The sequence below is a fragment of the Sparus aurata genome, chromosome 17 (genome assembly GCF_900880675.1).
Source record: "Sparus aurata chromosome 17, fSpaAur1.1, whole genome shotgun sequence".
Taxonomy (NCBI): domain Eukaryota; kingdom Metazoa; phylum Chordata; class Actinopteri; order Spariformes; family Sparidae; genus Sparus; species Sparus aurata.
The window spans coordinates 29,660,635-29,682,252 of record NC_044203.1 but is presented as its reverse complement, the minus strand read 5'-3'; the positions used below and the strand labels follow the sequence as shown (position 1 = coordinate 29,682,252).

At 39.4% G+C, this 21,618-nt stretch overlaps 2 protein-coding genes across 4 annotated transcripts; one reads left to right on the top strand and one right to left on the bottom strand.

Moving 5' to 3' along the window:
• Positions 1-581: 581 nt before the first annotated feature.
• Positions 582-12,033, bottom strand: LOC115566600 (sucrose non-fermenting protein kinase 1). The gene is made up of 6 exons (XM_030392458.1): positions 11,989-12,033; positions 9,182-9,313; positions 5,229-5,393; positions 3,835-3,973; positions 3,121-3,228; positions 582-2,468 (listed from the first exon to the last, which is right to left on the bottom strand). Exons 3-6 carry the CDS (start codon positions 5,372-5,374, stop codon positions 1,377-1,379), a joined length of 1,485 nt encoding a protein of 494 aa, XP_030248318.1. The 5' UTR covers positions 5,375-5,393; positions 9,182-9,313; positions 11,989-12,033; the 3' UTR covers positions 582-1,376.
• On the top strand, positions 9,882-20,722 carry LOC115566601 (uncharacterized). Of its 3 annotated transcripts, XM_030392460.1 has the most exons (12): positions 12,189-12,291; positions 12,387-12,461; positions 12,584-12,680; positions 13,204-13,234; positions 13,443-13,954; positions 15,946-16,008; positions 16,180-16,206; positions 17,261-17,515; positions 18,906-18,956; positions 19,060-19,109; positions 19,481-19,497; positions 20,313-20,722. In XM_030392460.1, the coding sequence occupies exons 3-12, from the start codon at positions 12,638-12,640 to the stop codon at positions 20,332-20,334; spliced, it is 1,071 nt and encodes a 356-aa protein (XP_030248320.1). In that variant the 5' UTR covers positions 12,189-12,291; positions 12,387-12,461; positions 12,584-12,637; the 3' UTR covers positions 20,335-20,722. The 3 variants fall into 3 exon arrangements, with proteins under 3 accessions (XP_030248319.1, XP_030248320.1, XP_030248321.1); XM_030392459.1 differs by lacking the exons at positions 12,189-12,291; positions 12,387-12,461 and adding an exon at positions 9,882-9,927; XM_030392461.1 differs by lacking the exon at positions 12,387-12,461.
• Positions 20,723-21,618: the final 896 nt, after the last annotated feature.

The following is a 21,618-nucleotide window of genomic DNA, read 5'->3' as shown; positions in this document are numbered from 1 at the left end:
CCCTGTGTTTATTGCAGATTACTACACGGTGTTGTGGTCACACACAGTTCACTAATGTTAAACAGAGACAAACTGACGGACGGTGAAACAAGTTCCTCTGGTTCTTAAAGGGTCAGTAGAGCAAAAAACAGCACGTTTTGTTTTGTGGGTCTGAGACCCGATCGGCGGCAGAACTAAGAATTCTGAACCCAAAGCTGAAGTCATTAGTTAACTGAATAGTTTGTTGATTCATTTTACCGACAATTTTGATCAATTAATAATGGTTTGAGTATTTTCAAGCAAATAAGAAGGTTCCAGTACATCGACAGCTGTAAAGATGAGCTGTATTTGTTTTACAGAAAACAAACAGAGTGTTGTTCCCAGCTAAATTGACGCACTGGGATGGTGGCCGGCCCGACCTACAAACCTACAAAATATTGGCACAATCCCAATGTGTCAATATTTGACAAGCTGGGAGTGAGACTCAATAGTCCACTGTTCTTACAAAAAGCACCTTTAACTGCTCTGATTTCTATTTAAAACTCTGAAGTATTGATAATCTCACGAAAGGTGTAAGAAGAAACAGAAGCTACCTCTGCGACTGCAACCGATGCTTCCAAATTTATTTATACACATATTTATAGACATACAAATACTGCATGAGCCATGTTCACAGTCTTATACACTCAGATGCTGAAAAACATTCACAGATGATTGTTCATGCCTGCTGATATTCCTGCCAAGTCAATTCAAAGCTTGCATAAATTCCCGAATTTCATGTCACAGCACGACCAGAGCCGTTTCAATAAGTACTCTTAACGGAGCACTGTGTAGTTCTGGAGAAGGGTTTTAATATGTACAATATTAATGAGGTAATAATACAAACTCAGAAATATTTATTTTTTACATCACTCAATAAACAAGCTGTCCTCAGAGGAAGATAAGGTCCCCAGAACACTGTTTGAAGCTAGAAAAGTGGCAGGGTCCGCCACATATAGACAAAGTAAAACAGTATGAAACTGTGTTGTCCTTTAAGGTCAGTTTGCTAACTCATCTTCTTTAGTCATGGGAATGAAGAGGGTTTGTTTATTTAGTTTGTTTAGGCATAAAAAATGTTGTCGGTGAAGATCTTTCTCTTTTGATTCACGTCTTCTTCCCCAAAACGACACAGTGCAGCTTTAATACAGCTTCAAACTGCCAGCCTGAAAGTCCGATTCATCTGTGACAGAAACAAGTGCCTAGTGTAGCTTAATCTCAGTTTCGTCTTCAGCTCAGAGGAAATGTGTTTTTCTTCAAGAACATACCAAAGGTTAGCCTAACCGTCCAACCAGCACATGCAGTCCTTTTTGAGGAGATAAAGTATCTCCCACACAACACGTCGATAAACTCCGACTCTCTTACTTGCTATCAAACTTGACATCATCATATTTGACTATCTTCCCGTCACGAGTCACCACCTCCTTCTGCTCCCATCTTTCGACCTCCCCGTTTTTCTCCTCAAAGCGCCGAACAACCACCCTCCCTGTGGTGGGCAGATTGCAGGGCAGATCCTTGGCAGCGTCCTGGTACAACCTCATTTTCATGAAGTCTTTTGTGAGGTCGGCTCCGCCTGCCGGGACCAGAGCCTGGTTTTTGTTCTTGTCCTCTGTCCTCTGAGGGGAGGGAGACGGGCGCAGCGCGCCTTGCGGACGCGCGGCCTTGATATCTGGTCTGGGTGAGCGCTCCCATATCAGGGGCGATGGGGACTTGTTGATTGGTGCTGGGTCTCTGTTGAAGGGTGATGGAGCCCTGTTCATTGGTGCTGGGTCTCTGTTGAAGGGTGATGGAGCCCTGTTCATTGGTGATGGGTCTCTGTTAAACGGTGATGGAGCCCTGTTCATCTGCGATTGGTCCCTGTTAAACGGCGATGGAGCCCTGTTCATCGGCGATTGGTCCCTTTTAAACGGCGAAGGAGCCCTGTTCATCGGCGATTGGTCCCTGTTAAACGGCGATGGAGCCCTGTTCATCGGCGATTGGTCTCTGTTCATCGGCGACGCCCCTCTGTTCACTGGTGACGGAGACTGGTTTCTGACGTTAATTTGTGGTGCAGGTGGCTTGAGGTGATCTTTTTGTACGGCTGTATTGGTGACGATGCCCGCCCCTCCGGCCCTTCGTATCTCACTCATGACGCCGCCCACAGAGGCCCTCAGAGACGGGTCGGGCTCCACCATCCTACACACAGCGTGGCAGTACGGCTGATCCTTCAGGGTCTCCTTGATCTTGGCGGGACACACGCTGGGAGTGTACAGCCGAATCCGGGCACAGAGCTCAGCGATGATCTTACCCATGGCCCACACGTCTGAGCGCTGGTCCCGCTGGCTGCCCCTCTGCAGCACCTCGGGGGCGGAGTAGGCCTCATTCCCCATGTCGATGGCAGAGTTGAGACCATGTCGGAAGAACTTGGCCAGGCCCAGGTCGATGATGACGGCTCTGTTTGTGTTGTGCTCCACCTGCAAGGCAAATGTTGTTGAGCTGGTTTGAAATATTGTCTAATTGTCTATTTTACGAGGGTTCAGAAGTGACATGACATTCAGCTTTAGTGATCATGAGTTCATGGAGCCATGGAGTTCATGCCAGCAGCTCTGTGAGGCTCTACCATACCATGCCATCCAGCTTAGCTTAGCACGCTAGCATTGAAACGACAGCTAATTAGCACTAAACACAAAGAACAGCTGAGGGATGGTGGGAATGTCACTGTTTTGGTATTTAACCAGAAAATAAAAACTCAGACAAACTGAATCTTTGGCGTGATGATGGGGCCGGATGAAAAATGAAAGGATCACCAACATGGTTTCAGTTCCTCCTAACGGGAGCATGAATCCGCATGTCAAATTTCATGGCAATCAAAAATATCCTGTAGGCGGCCAGAAGTTGGTAATCTCCATTTAGAACCTGCTCATCAAAATCTTAATATCTCAACTGCAGTTATCTTTAAAAGAAATCCTTGAAACAACTTGTGATAGAGAGCCTTGGTTTTAGTTTGTATCTGCATTTTTTGTTTTTTTATGTGGAGGAATCAAGAGCTCAAAACTGGTAAAATTATATATATTCTATGTTTTTCGAAATTCTGACTAATGCACAGACGACCAGGCGTCCACTCACCATGATGTTTTCAGGCTTGAGGTCTTGATGGACGATGTCTTTGGAGTGGAGGTGAAGCAGCCCTTCACACATCCCGATGATGATATTGCCTTTATTAGCTGGAGTCAACTGTGAAGAGACATTGAGTTTTCACATTTAAAAAATCAAGTTTAGCTGGATCTGCATAGTATTCAAACGAAGTCTCTCGTGTTGAGTTGCACGCCTTTTTTGCCTTCAGGCCAGAACTGAACCGCTTGGCTTCAGTTAAAGTTCAACGTGAAATCAGAGAGGCGTGTACACGCATGCAAGGACTGACATTTCCAGAGTACAGTCACAGGAAATAAGACATTCTTTAGATTTCTGTCATTAACCTCAATATGAACACACAGATTTGTTTCAGTCATACAGGCAGATTTATGTGGATTTATGTCCTAAGCCAAAGCGCACTTCATGAACGTGACGCGGTGACCTGCCTCGTCATCCTGGCAGAACTCACGATAGATAGATAGACAGATAGATAGATAGACAGATAGATAGATAGATAGATAGATAGATAGATAGATAGATATTATTACTTTAATGATCCCAGACTGGGAAATTATTTTGTGACAGCAGCAGTGATGTTCCTGGCTTTAGACGGTTTCATACAAAGCTCATTTGGTTTCACATTTTTTCACTACTATCACTAATTTAAACTTGAATCATGTAACTCTTCTGCCGCCATGATAGCTTTACCTGTATTTTAGACTTTGATGATTTGAAGATGGTCGTCTCCAGGTCCTCTCCAAAGATAAACTCTAGAGGAATAACCCATTTTTGGTCTTTGAGCGTTATGTTGCCCAGGAGCTTCACTATGTTGGGATGCTCCGCCTTGCTGCACATCGGCGGTGACGAGTCATGTGGAGACAGAGAAATGAACCAAATCAGCACAAGATAAAATCAAACAAAACAAAACCAGTGTTTCTGATGTTTTGACTACCGAAACAGATAACAGCCCACAACTGACAGCGTTGAACATCTTTTTTTACATGCGAGGAACCAAATAGGTTTCCCTCGCACGTACAATCAAACAAGTCAAGAGAATAAGAGGGTAAAAAGATGAAATAGAACTAGAACTGGTGTCATGTTTTGCTCCTGATTGATTGAAACCTTTATTTAAACAGGGAAGGTCATCGACAGTGACCTCTTTTTTTTGCAATAACGACTCTTGACAACACCTACAAAATATAATAAATACCACTATGTACGCTACAATAATCATAATACTTACTTATTATTTAAACCTCTTTTTAAATCTTTCATAAAAACTTTGATTGCAATTTAATTACTGTTACCCTCAAACAGTATTACTGCACACTGTTATAGTTTCACTCAGTTGCGGTGACTAACAGGACGGCCACACTGGATGCTCGTGCAGTGTGTGCTGGCCGCGTTGCTGAGATGCTATCCGTTTACATGGAGTTTGACCTTTGATAACTATCAGTACATCGATTATTTTTTTTCTCCTCCCCCGTTGAAAGAGAGAGAACGTGGGAGGAGGCAAGAGAGGGAGGGAAAAAGAACTGCAGCTGTTGTGTGTGTGTGTGTGTGTGTGTGTGTGTGTGTGATCTCTTCATGTCTGTGAAATATCCTACAGATGCAGACATTAAAACTGCAGATGTTGAAACGACGATTTTTGTAAAAAAAAAAATGACAACAAAATAACGCTGTGCCTTGTAAAACTGCATCTTGTTATATGCCTCATGCTTATCTCGATGTACGCACCGCTTAACCTTAATGTGCTGTGATGGATTACTAAACAACTTCCTTCCAAGAAAAATCGCCTGTACTTCTTGGGGCCGAGATGAATTTGCATATAATTGTTTCCGAGTACTTCTGCTTCTTGTTTTATAGTGGTTTGATCAGCGTTTATGATGAGAAATGTGTGCCTTGATTGCGGTATGTGTCCTGCCTCTTCTTTGAAATGGTTGGTTTTGCTGCACTTGGGGGAAAGAAAACAAAAAATCCCCCCACCATATAACAAAAAAATGATGATTACACGTCTGTTCTGGAAACTTAGGTGTTTCACCTTTAAAGCACTTTTTAGAAACCAGCTTCTCTTTTTTCACGAGTTCCTCCGTCTTACTTACTTGTACACCTCACACTCTCTCTCCAGGTCCTTCCTGTTGATGAGCTGGTGGGGGACCCTCTTTATGGCAGCCCAGGTATCATTGTACTTCTCCCTGTACACCTTCCCAAAACAGCCCTGCGCGAGTGTGCCAGTGGAGTACGCCATCCAGACCCTGTAGTGATGACTGGAAAATAGTCATGAGGTCATTTTTATTAATAATTTTAAAAATGTCAGATGAAATGATAACGTTGTCGTCGTCGTCGTTGTCTTCGTCGTCGTTGGGGGGGGGGGGACAGGACTAAACAGCGTGAAACCTTACTTCCTGGTGAAGTCTTTGTGTTGGTTAGATGTTTCTCAGAGTCAGGAATCTTGACGCAGCATTTTTTTGATGCTGTGGTTTTGTGGTGCTTTTGTGACCGAGGTTCCTGTTTGCCCCTGCAGGTGTTCTATATGCTGTAAATGTTGTAATTTCTGGGACTTTCCTGCTTCTTGAGATTGCCTAACACCGAAGAGTTTGTGACGAATGCAAAAGCAATCCTGTCAGGGTGCTACTACTCCATAAAGGTTTAAAGGGAAACCAAACGGGTGACTCATATTTAGCTTAATTTTAACAGTGAGTCAGGCGGAGGTTTTAAGTTATTTTAAGAGTGACTAAACTCAATGAAAACCAGTCCAGTTTAGATGTACTTCCACTTATACATTTTAGGAGTTCAATATTGTCATTTTTACAATATTTAAGAGCAAATTTCTTTGCAGAGGATTAAATGTGCGATATGTAAAAATTGGCCACCTGTTGAATTCCTACTCAAAACAAAAAGGCGCATTTCACTAGAGCAGCGATCCTCAATAGGCGGCCCGCCGTCCTCCTGTTTGTGGCCCCCGAACTTTTATTCCTTCACCATGGGTTTTGGTTGGGTCAGCACGTGTGCACCGGGACTTGTCTCCATGCCAACGATACAGAGACAGCTGGGTCACTCACCGCTGCGAGCGCAACTTTTAACTTTCACTTTCGTTTTCGGAGCAGTTCGCGTATTCACATTTTGCCGGTGGTAAAAGATTGAAAATGGCATGTTTCCAAGTAAACTGCTATTACAAAGTGGACAGTGAAAATCCGTGAATCAGAGAAGTTGGGATTTAAAATTTGCATTCATTCTCCCTCTGACCAGGACAAGCCCCACATATTTTACAGTGCAGCAGTAACAAAGGCCAGACGTAGTTTAAGTAGTTCTACCCCATTTCGTCATGTAATATCAATCACGCAAACGTTGTAACGGACGGGGACTTTTTCCCGGCAAACACCCTTTCACTCACGGTGCCAAAATGTTTATCATCCTTGTTAAAACTGAACTCCATTTAATCAAATAACAAATGACGTGAATTAACCCACAACCATCTTACATATCATCTTATTCACAAACACATTCACGAACCATAATTACACCAACAACAACAGAATACCCAAGAGTCATTGCGCCACAGTCCACAAGGGGCGTTACAATATGCCAAGAGAAGCTGTGATGAAGAGTTCCAATTTGAAACGGCATTATGAGACGAAGCATAGGAATTTTGACGAGACATTTCCTCAAAATTCAGAGATAAGCACAACACAAATAAATGCACTGAAATCGTCATATCAAGCTGCAAGCAGGATGCTTGTCACATCTATGTCACAATGAAATAAAATAATGCATGACTGAAGTGATGGACACAATGTTTGAAGGCAAACAAAAAGAGGAAATATTCAACTATGTATTTTAATTTATGTTAAAATGGAAATTACATTTTATTTTAGTTTGTATTTAGAATGAAAAGGACATTTTGTTTTGAATATTACAGTATTATTGCATGTGGCCTGACTGACCTCAATACATGGACCTTTGAGTCATTGAAAAAAATCTTTGTGGCCCTTTAAGATTTGTATTTGAGTACCCCTGCACTAGAGTAAGCGCTAAATGCTGCCGACTGTAGCTGCAGTTAGCCAGTTAGCTCAGGTAGCTCAGTAAGCCTCACAGCGAGCAATCCAGACTGGAAGCTGGGAGCACCAAGAAGTGTTTCTGTCTACACTAACCCACTTTCACACAGAGGCTGTTTTCTGGGAGAAAGTTCACTGAATTCTCAGTCCGGAGGGTTGATGGTCACGGTGATTTATTTTCACCACAAACACTTGGAGAGTTAAAGTTTTTTTGCTGTTGACAGACGCTGTTTTTCGGGCAGAAATGTGACGAAGAGTCAGTAGGACGTGCGGGAGGACAGACTCTCTTTTATTTTTTTCCTCATATAAGTTGCCAAAGACATCTAGAGTTACTACGTTACGTTTGTTTGGTCATGTAATGTTGCTTTGTGGGACATTTCTCCTGTGACCTGTGCAGTTATCAGACTGTACGATCGACATGCCCTCGATACGTGCAGCCGGCTAATCCATTCACACTGCTTCGGTTTGCCAATGATAGGGATAGCTGGTTAGCATGTGAAACATGAGCTACAACAAAATACAAAGACGTTACGATACCGAAACTTTTATTCCTTCAAATTATGCCTATAATTCTTCTAAATTTGTTTTCAAAAAAAAAAAATTCTTATATTTTGCACTTTAAATCAACTTCATTAGCAGCTGATGAATAGACATTGTTACTTCCGCCAAGGAGGTTGTGTTTTCACCCGTGTCCGTTTGTTGGTTGGTTCTTCAGCAGCATTACACAAAAAGTACATACATTTTCCCTGAGAAATAACAACAATTTGGAAAAATTGCGGTATCTTGCAATGTTAAAGAAGAAGAAAAAGAGATTCCCGGAACTGTCCCTTAAATCTGGACCTGCAAGTTCACGGGGTCTATTCTAGATCATGACCCATCCTCCACCCAAGTTTCACAGAGATCTTCTCAGAACTTTTTGTGTCATCCTTCCGACAAACCAACAAACAAATGAAGGGACATGAATGAAAACAAAACTTTCTAGGCAGAGGTATTAAAATAAATATACTGCAAGCTACAGGGGAACACCAACCAGCTGCTAAACCACAGAGCCACTGTGTAAGACCGTCACATGTTTCACACAGAGAAAACCAAGCCAACACTCTGTCAGAGCTGAAGAGCTGCATGTTCAACTGAGAAGAAATAAGCGTTCTTGTGTGGGGCGTGTCACCCGTGTTAAGTAAGACTGGGTATTACACGGGAAAAAAGTGCCCCGGCCTCATAGTCTGACTAAGGTATCATCTTGTTTCACCTAACTGGAATCAGTATTTGGATCTAAACAAATCGGAGATACAGTGTGTGGGCGGTGAACCAGGATATCCTGAATCCTGAAGTTACCTACGAAAAAAAAACAACACAGGCAGGCTGCTCATCTCAGCGACCTTATGAATCAACCATAACTGAGCCTGTTGTGTAAATAACAGCTCCCATGCGCTGATCTAAACAGCCATGTTTGTCAGTTTCGACAATTTTGACGGCAGAGTGACTTCCAGTCAGCATTCTGCGGCACGTTTCACACAGTCTTTGAGCTGCGACAGGGAGATAAAAAAAGCTGACAAACTGGTCAGTCCACGAGAGAGAGAGAGGGGGAGAAAAACATTCTCTTTGCTTAGCTGGAACAAGGAAGTGGCAGCTTAGAATACAAGCACAAATAAACACAGTCATGTTGAAGGTTCAGGCCAAACGGGTTCAGAATTAAGAGTTATCGCATCAGAGTGCAGTCAGTCCGCTATCAACAATTAATATAAACAAATGACAGACTGAGGGTTTTAGGAAAACAGCACAATAACCAGAGAACACATGAACGGCTCATCAGTGAATACATTCTGTTCAATAAAGACATTTTCGCTATAATGTCAGTGTAAGAGTCAAGACACTGGAAAACAGGAAGAAGTGAAAAGGTTATCAATAATTGTATTTCTATACTATCTGCCAACGTATCTAAAAGTGGATAAATCAATTTTGACCTATGATTTTCCACAGAAATCGTGTCTCGTGCCTACCTTTGTGCTGTAGAGGGAGAGCAGCTCCGTCAGGTCTGAACACGAGTTGACATAGTTGACTGTCTTTATACCTGTTCCACGCCTTCTTGTCTCTGGTCCATGGCCCTGAGCGGAGCTGGCACGCCTGAGTGCCTGAGAGGTCAGGAATGAGAAACGCACCATAAAACTAATGGACCGTAGAACCAGTGAGAACAGCAGGACGTGTGACTGTGTGGACGAGGCCACACTGACTCAGCTATGACGAAGGGGGACGGGGGTTTTCCCACTTTGATGACCATGTGGAAAAAACAGGAGAAGCAGCTGTGATACAATCTACTATCTACAAAATACAGTTTTGTCAGTGGTTACTTTGACTGTATTTTATACATTGCATATTTTCATGTCCCTAAACCACAGAAATTTAGATGTAAGGGCCCAGACATTCCAAAGACATTAAAGAAATGGTGGCGACAAAGGTCGACTGTGACTTGGTCAAAAAGCTGCACTTGAACACACCACAAAGACTACAGCTAACAGCTAACTAGCTCTTGCGTTCTGTAACTGTGTGGGGGAAAGTACCTCTCCATACCACCAGGTGGTGCTCGTCTGTATTCGTATTGCAAAAGGGAAACTGCAGACTCAGGCCTGCGGAAACAGTTGTTATGATGAAAGAGCAGTTTTTGACACGTCTCTTGCTAATACAACCTCTTCTAAACGAGAACATGTCCGATGGAAAATTTGCAAATGGCACTGGCGAAGAGGTTGAGGTGAAATATAAGGAGGAACCGCACTAAATGGGTGAAATAATGGGATATTACAACCACCAACCCAACCCCTGGGCCTCACGTTAGTAGCTGTATCTCTGGCGCACCGCCGCCATGGCAGACAAAAAGTGTCGATCCCCGAGTGCGACCTAACAGGAAGGCTTGAGGAGCGGTCCACCATTACTCTCCAGCCTGTTAGGTCACACTTGGGGATCGACACTTTTTGTCTGCCATGACGGTGGCGCGCCGGAGATGCTACTGCTAACGTGAGTTGTCCAAAAACCTTCTTTTTAGTAAACTCTGCGTACACAAACGATGTTCTCAATGCTCGTGTTCATGTGTAGAGACTCTGGTGATACTACGAGCAAAGTTTCATGTTGTGTCGAGCCTTCTTAGTGTTTCAAAAATAGCGTACGAGTGCCCCCTCACTCCATTGAAAATGAGCTTGCTCGAAAACGAAACTATGGTAAATCTTAAAAGTGCCTCTTTCGTCATAATTATGCTTTTACACGAAGGTTTGACTCATATTCAATCACAAATAAAGCCTTGGTTGCTTTTTGTCGAGAGTTTCACGTTAACACTGTGTAACTTCAGTGAGAGGGTCGGATCACAGCGTTACATACATGTTTACTTCAACATACAAGTCCTCAACACATAACACTGTTATGAAGTCATGAGTTCTGTTTGTAGCCAGCACCTACATTACATCCGACAAACTGTTACAGACCTGGGATCTGTATTTACGACAGTGGTGTTGCACTCAGAAACTGTAGGGGGCGCTAATTCACACCAAATTCTACACAATGTTGCTTTAAAGCAAAACTTGAGTAAAAGAACAATCATCATCGTTATCATTAAAATGTCTTTGGTAAAAGTGAAAGTCACCCATATGAATAGTACTTGAGTAAAAGAAATGCACTCAAATATCAGAGGTAATTTCCTGTCAATAAATACAGGAATAATACAATCAAAAATACAATTAGAGGTAATTTATACGTATATTTACATGCATGTTTGTACTGTTTACTAAGGGTTGACCGATTATTCGATCCAATATTCAGCAATCTTCCAATAATTTATTCATTTATTTATCTTTTCTGATTGCTGGTTGAAAAAAATAAAAATAAGAATGAGCTAATTTTGCTCTGGTGCATCAAAGTAACATGTAACTTGTAACTAAGATGAATTCATAGAGGAATTCATTTGATTGTATATTTCATGACTGAGGTCATAGTTGTAGTAGCTTAGTGTTGTAAAAATTCCTACTTAAAGAATTATTTGGCTATAAATTAAATCCATCCATATGAATAATACCTGAGTAGAAGTTTTAAATGAGTTGATATTAAATCTACTTGCATTCGAAAGTAATTTTCTGGCACTAGATGTACACTACTAAAAATCAGTTAGGGATATTGGGATATAGGCTCATATATGAAGTGCATGGATACGCAATAAAAGTCAAATGAAATGTGTCGCATTATCTTTAGGGACCAAAAATATTCAGAAATAACATGAAATACAAATACAGATATGTCACAGATTAAATAATCAAGTGAAACTAATATCCCAATATCCCTAACTAATTTTGAGGAGTGTGCTTATAGAAAGCACAAGTCAAGGTGAATAACACAAGCATGTGTATTTACATTTTTAGGTTTGCCAATTGTTGGATATGATATTGAGCATTTTTTTCCTTTTTCCGATGATCAGAATCAATGTGTTTTTAAATTAGATAGCTTGATTAAATGAATTATTTCAAACATGTATTTTGCCTCTGATGCATCATGTATTCTGCAAAGTATCTAGTAACTCAAGTGGAAGTACAGAGAGCAGAAAATAGAAAAATTCTCAAGTAAAGGACAAGCACCTCAAAATGTGTACGTAATTGCATTCCACCACTAAGTAGGCATTACATAGTGCGATGCTGGCAAATAAAACCAAAACAAAATTAAAGTTGGAAATGTCGACTGTAACTTTCCAACAAGCAGACATTTCCTTTCCTTTGGGTGACATTTTACTGTACAACCAGTTCCACTGAGACAAGCTGTCTGCAGCATTACTCACCAACTGTGACTGTAGCCGTGAGGCTGGCTGGCTCAAGCTTCTCTCTTCTCTTCTTTCCAGATATGACGGTTCACCGAAGGGCAGATTTATCGTGAGAACAAGCTTCCGGCTTTCACTGCACTTAAACAACATCTTAACCCTGAAACTGAAACGGACAATTCTTTCAAAAGTTGACCTTGTTTCTTCTCTTGTTTCTCTGTTGCTCTCTGTGACCCTCATATTCATCTAAAATGGCCACTTGTGTTTCAACAAATGACTGAGTGAAAACAGCAGGGCTGCAGAAGAAGACAGGGCAAGTTTGAGGTTAGTCATGCTGCAGATTGTCTCACTGGGACACGTCTCCAGAAGACTAAAAAAGGTCTGAAGATCATTAAATCTTTTTTTTTTTTTTTTTTGAGATGGACTATACTGAAGAAAAGATTAAAGACATTACACAGTGTTTCCAGCACGCTTAATCTACTGTCTCTGTCACGGTACAGTATATTGACCTGATTGAAGGGTCCTTCCACCAGGTGGAGATATATTCATGTATTAGAGTTCATGGGGCCGCCTGCATAAAGCCGCGAATCACTTCCTTGTTTTCCATTTCATCAAGATTCAAGAGTCCTCAACAGCAACTTATCTGCTGGCTGTCCTTCGGTTGGATAAAATGACACACCCGACGGATCTTCTATCTCAACCTCGGGCAGAGAGTAAGTTTGTTTGTGAAAATTTTATCATTTGCTTACTGTAGCCCGACAGAAGAGCAGCTTTTTACAGTCACTGCTGCAAGTTTCATTCATTCGCAGTCTACAAACTGACTTTGAATAGTTTTCAGTCTGTGCCCCTCTGAGGACTTCCCTCGTGTTGCTTTCAATCAAATCCTACATTTTATTAGCTTCAGTGACCAAAAAAATCTTTTTGTTCATATTTTTGAAGCTTAAATCGTCCCAGTGAAAAAAAAAAACTAACAGTGAAAGCAGCTGCATGAGGATCTAATTTTGCTGTCGCAGTTACTTACATTCCCACAGGTTGCTGGTGGCATTTCCGTTACGCAATTTTATCTGTTATTGTCGTGGTTGATTGCGACGGTTGGAATAAGGGTCAGCGTTAGAGTTTAGACTGCTTATCAGAGGAGGAGATTTGTTTTAAATATAATCAAACATTAGGTAAAGACTGAAAAACGTTATTAATGGTTTCACTGTGTTTTTTTGTTTTTTTTCTTCACCCTTGAAGGTTGCCAGTGCCTCCACACCCAGGAGAGCGGGTACGTCTCTGTCTCTTTTATTGTTCTTTAAAAACATATATTACCTTTAGATGAGGTCAATCTGAATGTCATGTAATGCAGTGTGATGTTAGCTGTAATACAGATTTTTTAAAAATGTTTTTCACATTTATTTCACCGGGTAGTAGCAGCACCTCTCTTGCTTTTACTTCCTTTTTTTAAAGAAAGGTTTTTTTTCTTCTCCTTAAAGTGATGCTGGTCTCTCGTCCAACATGCAGCACAAATTCAGCGATAATTACACCAAACGTGCTACTTCTGTAGCAGATAAAGGCAGCAAAGTGAAACCGATTCCTAAGGGGGAACAAAGCATCTTCGACTGCACTGAGGGAAAAGGAAAAGTCTGGTCCCACCCATCGATGTCTTGTTATGTGGTTGGTCTAAAGGTTGAGTCACTCCATCCAACGGCTGAGGAGGGATTCTTAAAATCTTCAACTGCAGCTGTGGCACAAGAGATCTCGCCACCACCAGGGCCATCAAAACAAAACAACCCAGAAAACGAAATTTACGAGGTTTATCCTGATGAAACTGCCTTGCCAAAGGAGCAGCCACATGATGAGTTAGTAGAAGAAGATAATTGCACCACGGACACTGCGATCGACGCCCGGGGAAAACCAGAAAAACAAAAAGTTGTGCGACAGCTTCCAAGAGAAAGGAGAAAAAGCAACCGTTACCGGAAGAGACTGGCTGGGAAGAACCGGAAAAGTGAGTAAATAAGATTTATGAAAATGATTTTGCACTCGAAAAGGGTTAATTAACGTGTTGAATCATAACAAAAGTAAAAATGGTGCTTAAGTGTTTCAGCCATTAAGTCATCAGTGCAGGACAAAATGGCCACATTTGGGTCTTACATTTACATTTTAGCAAACTGAGAAATGTAACAGTCCAAAGGTGGCTGTTCTGTGCTGCCCTGATTAATCAATGGCTGAAACGTAAAGGTATGTTTTTACTGTCGTTATGATTCAATAGCCGGGAAAAATATAAGGCTTTTTAATTCATTAACCTCCCGAGTGTCTCAGACTTTTTTTAACGATTCTGACCAAACAAGGACCCTAAACTTAAGCTCACCAGAGAGACACCAGAGCAGCACTCCCTGCACCCTGTTTTTGACTCATTAAATCCATATCGAGCTGAAATTATTGCAAACATATGAGCAAAATCATGAATTTGTTTTCACAAATTTAAATCATAAATCACATGGAATAATGTTACATTCATGCATCGTTATTCACATTTTTTTATACACTCAGTGGCTACATTATTCAAAAACCTCGTAAAATCTGTTGTAATTCAGTTCAATAGAGTATCACTGCCATAAATGTTACCTAGAAGACAATATATTATTATTTCATGACATTCTTGAATATATATGATACAGGTGTATAACATTTCTAAAATATCCATAGTAAAATTTGAATATGATGTACATATAAGAAAAATGTCTATATGATGAACATTTTATATGGTATTATATGCTGTAACTATACATGTTAAAACATAAATGTAATTTATATGTGCAATTCATATGTTTATGGATATGAATTGATAACATATATGAAATACCCATACTAACATTTATATATGTAAATATACTAAATATTTGTATGATATTTTTTCTAATATATGTAAATAATATTTTATGTGTGTGTATATATATATATATACATATATATGTATCACATAATATGTTATATTTTTTTATAGTTATATATGTGACGTATATGCCAAAATAAATAATATACATACATACTGGTACTTTACCGATAAACATTATGTTAATATATGAAACTAATATATGTAACTAACTATACCCATATTTATTATCTATTAATAACAATATACTGCCACACTGTTTATATTTGTACATATTATGCATATTCGAGTCTATTGTCTATTTCTTATCTTTTGATTATATTGTTTATTTCTGTTCTGTTATTATTGCGTATTGTAATATTACTGTCCTTTGGCTGCTGTGACGCACAAATGTCCCCGTTTGTGGCACAAACAAAGAAATTCTGATTCTGTTTTCGGGAGCACTTGTGCAAAAGTGCAGTATTGTTGAATTCCCACATGGGAATTCAACAATATTGTACTTATTACTCCGCTTCATTTATTTATTACATTTAAGTACTACTTGGTGTCACATTTTAAATTAATGTATTTCATTGGCAATCAAATAAAAAAAAATTCTGATTCTGATCATCTGAAAAATGCTGAATATTAGAGCCGATAACCCGCAGCACTCAGTGTTAACAAATGTACATGTATGTATAATATGCTTGAAATATCTACTTTACTTATACTTTAGATACTAAAGTACATTTATTGCAGGAAAATTACTTTCGACACTTAACTACACTTTGATATCAGATACTTTTCCATTCGTATGGGTTACTTTCACTTTTACCAAAATAGCATTTTCACACAACATCTTTGCTTTTACATGAGAATGACTTCTGGGTACTTTTTACAACACTGAATATAACTAATGTCCTCAGTGCTAAAACATACAATTACATTTTTACTCTCCATACAATATTACAGGCATTATAAATGTAGATTTGGATTATCATCATTATCATAATCCAAAATTATCATGTAATTGCTGTATATCAGTTATGATATGAAGTAATCAATGGAGAAAACATTTTTATTGCTTGATAATGTTCTTTTTGTCTTTTGGTCCGTGTCTCCAGTGAACCTGTTGTGTTGGATGGCAGTTTCATTCGTATTTGTTCCTGTCGTCGTGGGCTTTCCTGGTGCGTGGAACGCATTTTAACATCACACAACTATGTGCATTGCATACCTACATTAATTCATTTATTTAGGTTAGCTAAAATGTCTTGTGGTTTGCTCTGAACACTATTTTGACCTAAAATGCACAGTATTTGTATTTTTTTTGTTATTGAACATATTATTTTCTGCCACAGGGGCTCAACGTGCTGCAGGCCAAAAGAGTAAGTTTTGAGATTTTGAAATGCTGAGAAATATATTGACATTATATCTTTATCATGACATGAAACAATCTTAGATTTTGCATATCGTTATACTGTCTCGTCCTTTCTTGGGTTTAAAGGCAGCATTACAGTATGGTGATGTAATCATCTGAACCTACCAGACTGTTTTTATCTTTTACTGATGATTATTTACCCAAAATGTCAGTGTGTTGATATTTTGTCAAAGTACTAATAGTGAGGTATTTCAGGAAAAAATAAATAAATTGATATTTGATGTTGGCCCCCAATCCGAGCACTTCTGAAGTGCTTTTGAGGAGATTTAAAACATACATGTATTGTTCCATAGCCTCAAAGTATCGCAGTATTATTTTAAACACCATCAATTTTACTCATTAAAGTGTATTTTTAGGTCTTGGGGAGTACTACTGCGTATATGAAAAAGTAGTTTTAAGCCTTTCGTGGCTCCAGAGGAAGCTGCATGTCATCTGATAAATTCCCTCCAGTGATGTCACTCATTGCCCTTAAATGCATTGTGGGTAATACAGGCACCAGGCTTTGAAAAGCAGTCCAGTGATCTAGCATTTAACAATTATACTGTTGGATTCATTTTGGACACTTGATAAAAAAGTTATCAACATTGATAAAGCAGAACCCGGGAGATCACTTTGTTTATTTCACGCATTCTTTTTCCTTTTCACAACCTGCCGCCTACATTAACCACAATGCAATGTAAGCACTGAGTGACATCACTGGAGGCAATTTATGTGAGCTTCCTGTGAGGCCACAAAAGGTTTTATACTACTTGTTTCACAAATGTAGTCTTGACTCAACAAGACCTGTAAACACACTTTAATGTGTAAAATTGGTGGACTTACCCTTTAACGTCATATCACCCAGCCTGAACAATTTGCAAAGAAGTTGACTGAATCAAGCTACACTGGTTTTGTTATTTCAAACCATATGACAGCAAGTTTTTTAAGTACCATTGCTCTGAAATTTGATTATAAACACATCATCTGTTACTAATCAGTGATTTTCTCTGTTTCAACATCAGCCAAGTGTTACATCTGCATGGACAAGACCAGATGCCCAAAGTTGTGGACCATATACGACTCTGATAACAATTTATTATTTGAAGCGACTTTCAATCAGACGTTTCCAGGATGCTGCGGAGTCTCTCCACCTGCTCGGAAGAAGTGTGTCGCGTGCCTTGACCAAACCAACCTCACCATCATCTGCTCAGAGGGCGTTGGCCGTCTGGAGGTGGAACATAGCGATGGAGGAACAATTAAAGACATCTCTCCCGACTGTACGTATTACATGGTCGATTTAATGATTCTCTGCTGTTTTTGTTCATTTTCTGGTCAGAAGATATTTAAGGTAAAACAGAGCTAAATTTGATTAAAGAGTTTTTAGACGTTGGAGCAACATTCAACTGATGTTTTAAGTGCATTTAAATGCGAGAGGTTCATTGTGCACTGACTTGTGACTATACAATGAAACCAGTCAATGGATGAGGCTGAAAGAGCAAGTATTAGGATTTCCCCCAGGAACTCGTTTAGCTGAGGTGGTTAGCCACTCATCCGGCTTCGCATTATGTCTTGTGACCCATTCAGTTGGCAGTTGTCGGCCTAAAATAGATGCCAACCTCCCTGTGAAATTGGACCTCTGATACGTTCCCTAATTAGATAGATAGATAGATAGATAGATAGATAGATAGATAGATAGATAGATAGATAGATAGATAGATAACTTTATTTATCCCCGAGGGGAAATTAGGTCATCGTAGCAGTGGTACAATACAATCAGGATACAAAATACAATAAGAGTACAATATCGCAATTTAAAACGCTATATACAATATACAATAAAATGCTTAGCTTAGATTATAGCTTATTTAATACCAGTGTTTTAATTCGATGTTGGCAGAGGAAGACTTTGATCACCTTTAAGGTGCCTTACCCACCAGATTCTGCTCTCTGTTTATCAGACATACCTAGTTACAAATAATGCAAAACAGCTGTATTAAAATGAATCCAAAAATCTTTAAGGTTATTATGTTTTACAGATGTTGCAATGTGGCTGTGTGGTCTTTTGGGGGATGCAGTTTGTGGTGCGTTTCAGTTTAATTGTGTTATACCGATAGATGGCTCTATTATTTTGTCCTCTGTATTTATATGAATGAGCGTAGCCTGAATGAGAGATCACCTTTGTTGATGCAACACTGTCTATTACACCAAAAACCACATCCTGTAAAATGTACCATAGAGCTGAATCAGAGCCTTGTGTTTATGCGCTGTTGACTTACTTGTCAACAAGTTTAATCAATCAGCATAGTTCCTTGAGTTTTAGCAGTCATTCCAATATCACTCCTACATGCATTGAGTTTTATGTATACATGAAAAAATCTCACTTCCCTGTTTGTGGTTGTGTAGTGCAGAAGTGACATTGTGTGTTTGCGTGATAATCTCACAATTAAATGCTTAGAAACATTTCAACATCCTGCAAAATCCTGGACGGTCTGACTAATAACAGGCTCTTAATGTTGACAGTCTCATACTGTACATACATGTTTAACTGCAACCTTCTGTCATCACTAAATTATCATAAAATGTCAGTGTTTTCAATTATATAAGACAGTTATCAGTGCATTAAAACAACAGCTCCTAATGCAAATGAATGTATATCTTCTTCTTTAGGTGCTGAGGAGCATTTCTGTGGCAGTGCACATTATGGATTGTTAGCTGCTGGTATGTATCTAACACAAGCAATAAATGTGAACTTGATAAACTAAACCAGATTGGGTTTTTTCCCCTTGACCCCACATGACATCTTTGTGTTCTCATACTGTAGGACTATTTCTGCTTGTGGTGGCAGCGATGGGGATCTTCGCCGCTGTGAGTGTGAGTCAACATGTTCACTGATCACACAAAGGTTGTGAAACATAAAAAACAATCTCTGCACGAGTCACCGAACTGACTTCATTTGAAGGTCTTTCATATCAGGTCTTTGACTTATAATAAACTTTTTCAAAGGTACAATTTCTCTGTTAAGATATTCTATGTGTAAAGCCTGAGATCTAAGGCCCGAAATGTTTGGAACAAAGTTTAATGCAACTAAAACAACAGTGTGCAGTAGTTATAGCTTTACCTCCTCCAACATAGCAGTCTACAAGACACTGAAGGAGTGACTGAGCCTTTCTTGAATGAGCATTTTGGATGTGGCATGTCAAATTTCACTGTTCAAACCTGTTTTATTATTTTTTTTCTTTCAGTGCTGCAGAAGAAACAAGTAAGTTCAGTCTGGTTTCATGTATCACAATTTCATTTAAAACACAAAAAATCATAAATACCTATCTGAGCAGGATTTATACAAAGTTTCAGTCTAACTTGAATTCAATTTAATTTAATTAGTCATTTATAATATAAAATTTGCTATATTTTAGAATTGGCCACCTGTCAAATGGCTGTACTTTCTGAATGTTGTACATTACATTCAAACATCTTCAATAAAAGCTGGGGTCCACCATCAGCATATGAAACAGGGAACTTCACAATCCCTCCCATAGGTTTTTTTTTTTTTTTATGTCAACATAAGGCTGACTTACGAAACATACCAACACTGTCAGTTACATTATACAAGCGCTGTTCACTAACAGAAGAAGTGTTGCAAGCTCAATGTCAAACTTTATCCCCTTAATCACCAAGAGCTTCCTTCACTGGTCGAAAGCAAAGCCAATGTTAACTCTTGTTTTGCTTCTATTTCCATCACTTTTCTATGGAACTGAACTTGGTTTCTTGGCAGAAGCATGTGGTTAGAATATGTTGCTATTTCTTCAACCTGTCATGTGAGCAGACTCAACATAATACTGCTCATGAACAACTACTGAGGTACAAAGTGGTACAACAAGATATCTCTGCAACAAAATACACAGACGTCTTTGACAAAATGTCAGAGTTCTTATTTCTGCTCATTCCGTTGATAACTTGAAGTCTTTTTTTTTTATGTTTTATGTTTTCTTACGTGTAGCTCCATCCCCTCAAGAGATACAGACAACAGATTCACACTAGACACTCAGATCATGTTATGTTTTGTTCTTCAAATAGGTTTCAAAGTAGTCAACAGTGAAGAGCACTGCATGATGGAGAAGAGGAAAGCTGTGTGTAGAGGCCATTCACTCACCTCGCCATTTTATTTCCATCCAATGATTTTTAGCTTTAGCTGCCATATAGAATATAGCTGTTTTATTGTTCTTTGGGAGAACTGCTGCAAGACAAGACGAAGCAAATCATCAAAACAGAGGAGCTGAAAGCAAAAGAAAATTTTGCCTTGTGCTTACCTGAAAATGACTGAATAAATGCAGATAATTTATTTGTCGATCAGCTAATTAAGCTTTGAGATTTGTGGCTTATGACAATGACGATGATGCTTTTTGAATATTTAATGAGCTTCCTGCAAAAATGGCCAAATGAACATGTGCAGCTGCTGTCTGAATAAAAAAATGGCTTTAAACGGCTTTTGGCTCTGTCATTATTTATAACACAGGCACTGGAGCAGGTCAGGGTGTTTTCAGTTAATAATCAGTTATGGAAGATGTATGCTTATCTTTAACTTAAAGGACAACTCCACCAATTTTACACATTTAAGTGTGTTTACAGGCCTAGGGAAGTTCTACTGAATATGAGATTAAAAAAAAAGCAGTACAAAGCCTTTATGGTACCAAAAGAAGTTGCCTGCAATCTGATAAACTGCCTCATTCAGAGGTTTGGTGGCATTGTGGGTAATGTAGGCACCAGGTTTTGAAAAGCAGTCCAGTGGTATAGGTCACTTCTTTTACACTAATGGACTCATTATTAACATTTACATTTTTTTTTACCAAAACTGATAAAAGATGAGACCAAAGATTCTTTATTCCACAGATTCTTCTTCCCTTCCAAAACCTGGCGCATACATTACCCATGATTCAACTTAACCAGTGAGAGAAATTACTGGAAGTATTTTGTCTGATTACATGCAGCTTCTACTGGAGCCACAAAAGGCTTCATACTACTTCACAAATGTAGCTGTTCTCCCCAAGACCTGTAAACACACTTTCAGGTGTAAACCCCTTTAAGGTCTTAGGCACCAAGTTTTGGAAAGGAAGAAGAATGTGTAGAGCAAAAAAATGTAAAAAAAAATCGCTACACCACACAACACCACCAGCTAATGCTAGCCGTGACATCCTTAACACTTGCCAATGTTGCTAGCAAACAGCTAACATTTTTAACTAGGTAATGTCAATGTTGCTAATGCTAGCTAGCTAACAATTGTCCGTTATTCCATATTAAATATTGTCTACAATGTAGTTATAGTGTAGTACGAGGCACATATCACTACAGCTCTATTTCTATTAGTACTTTTATTTCTAGCTAT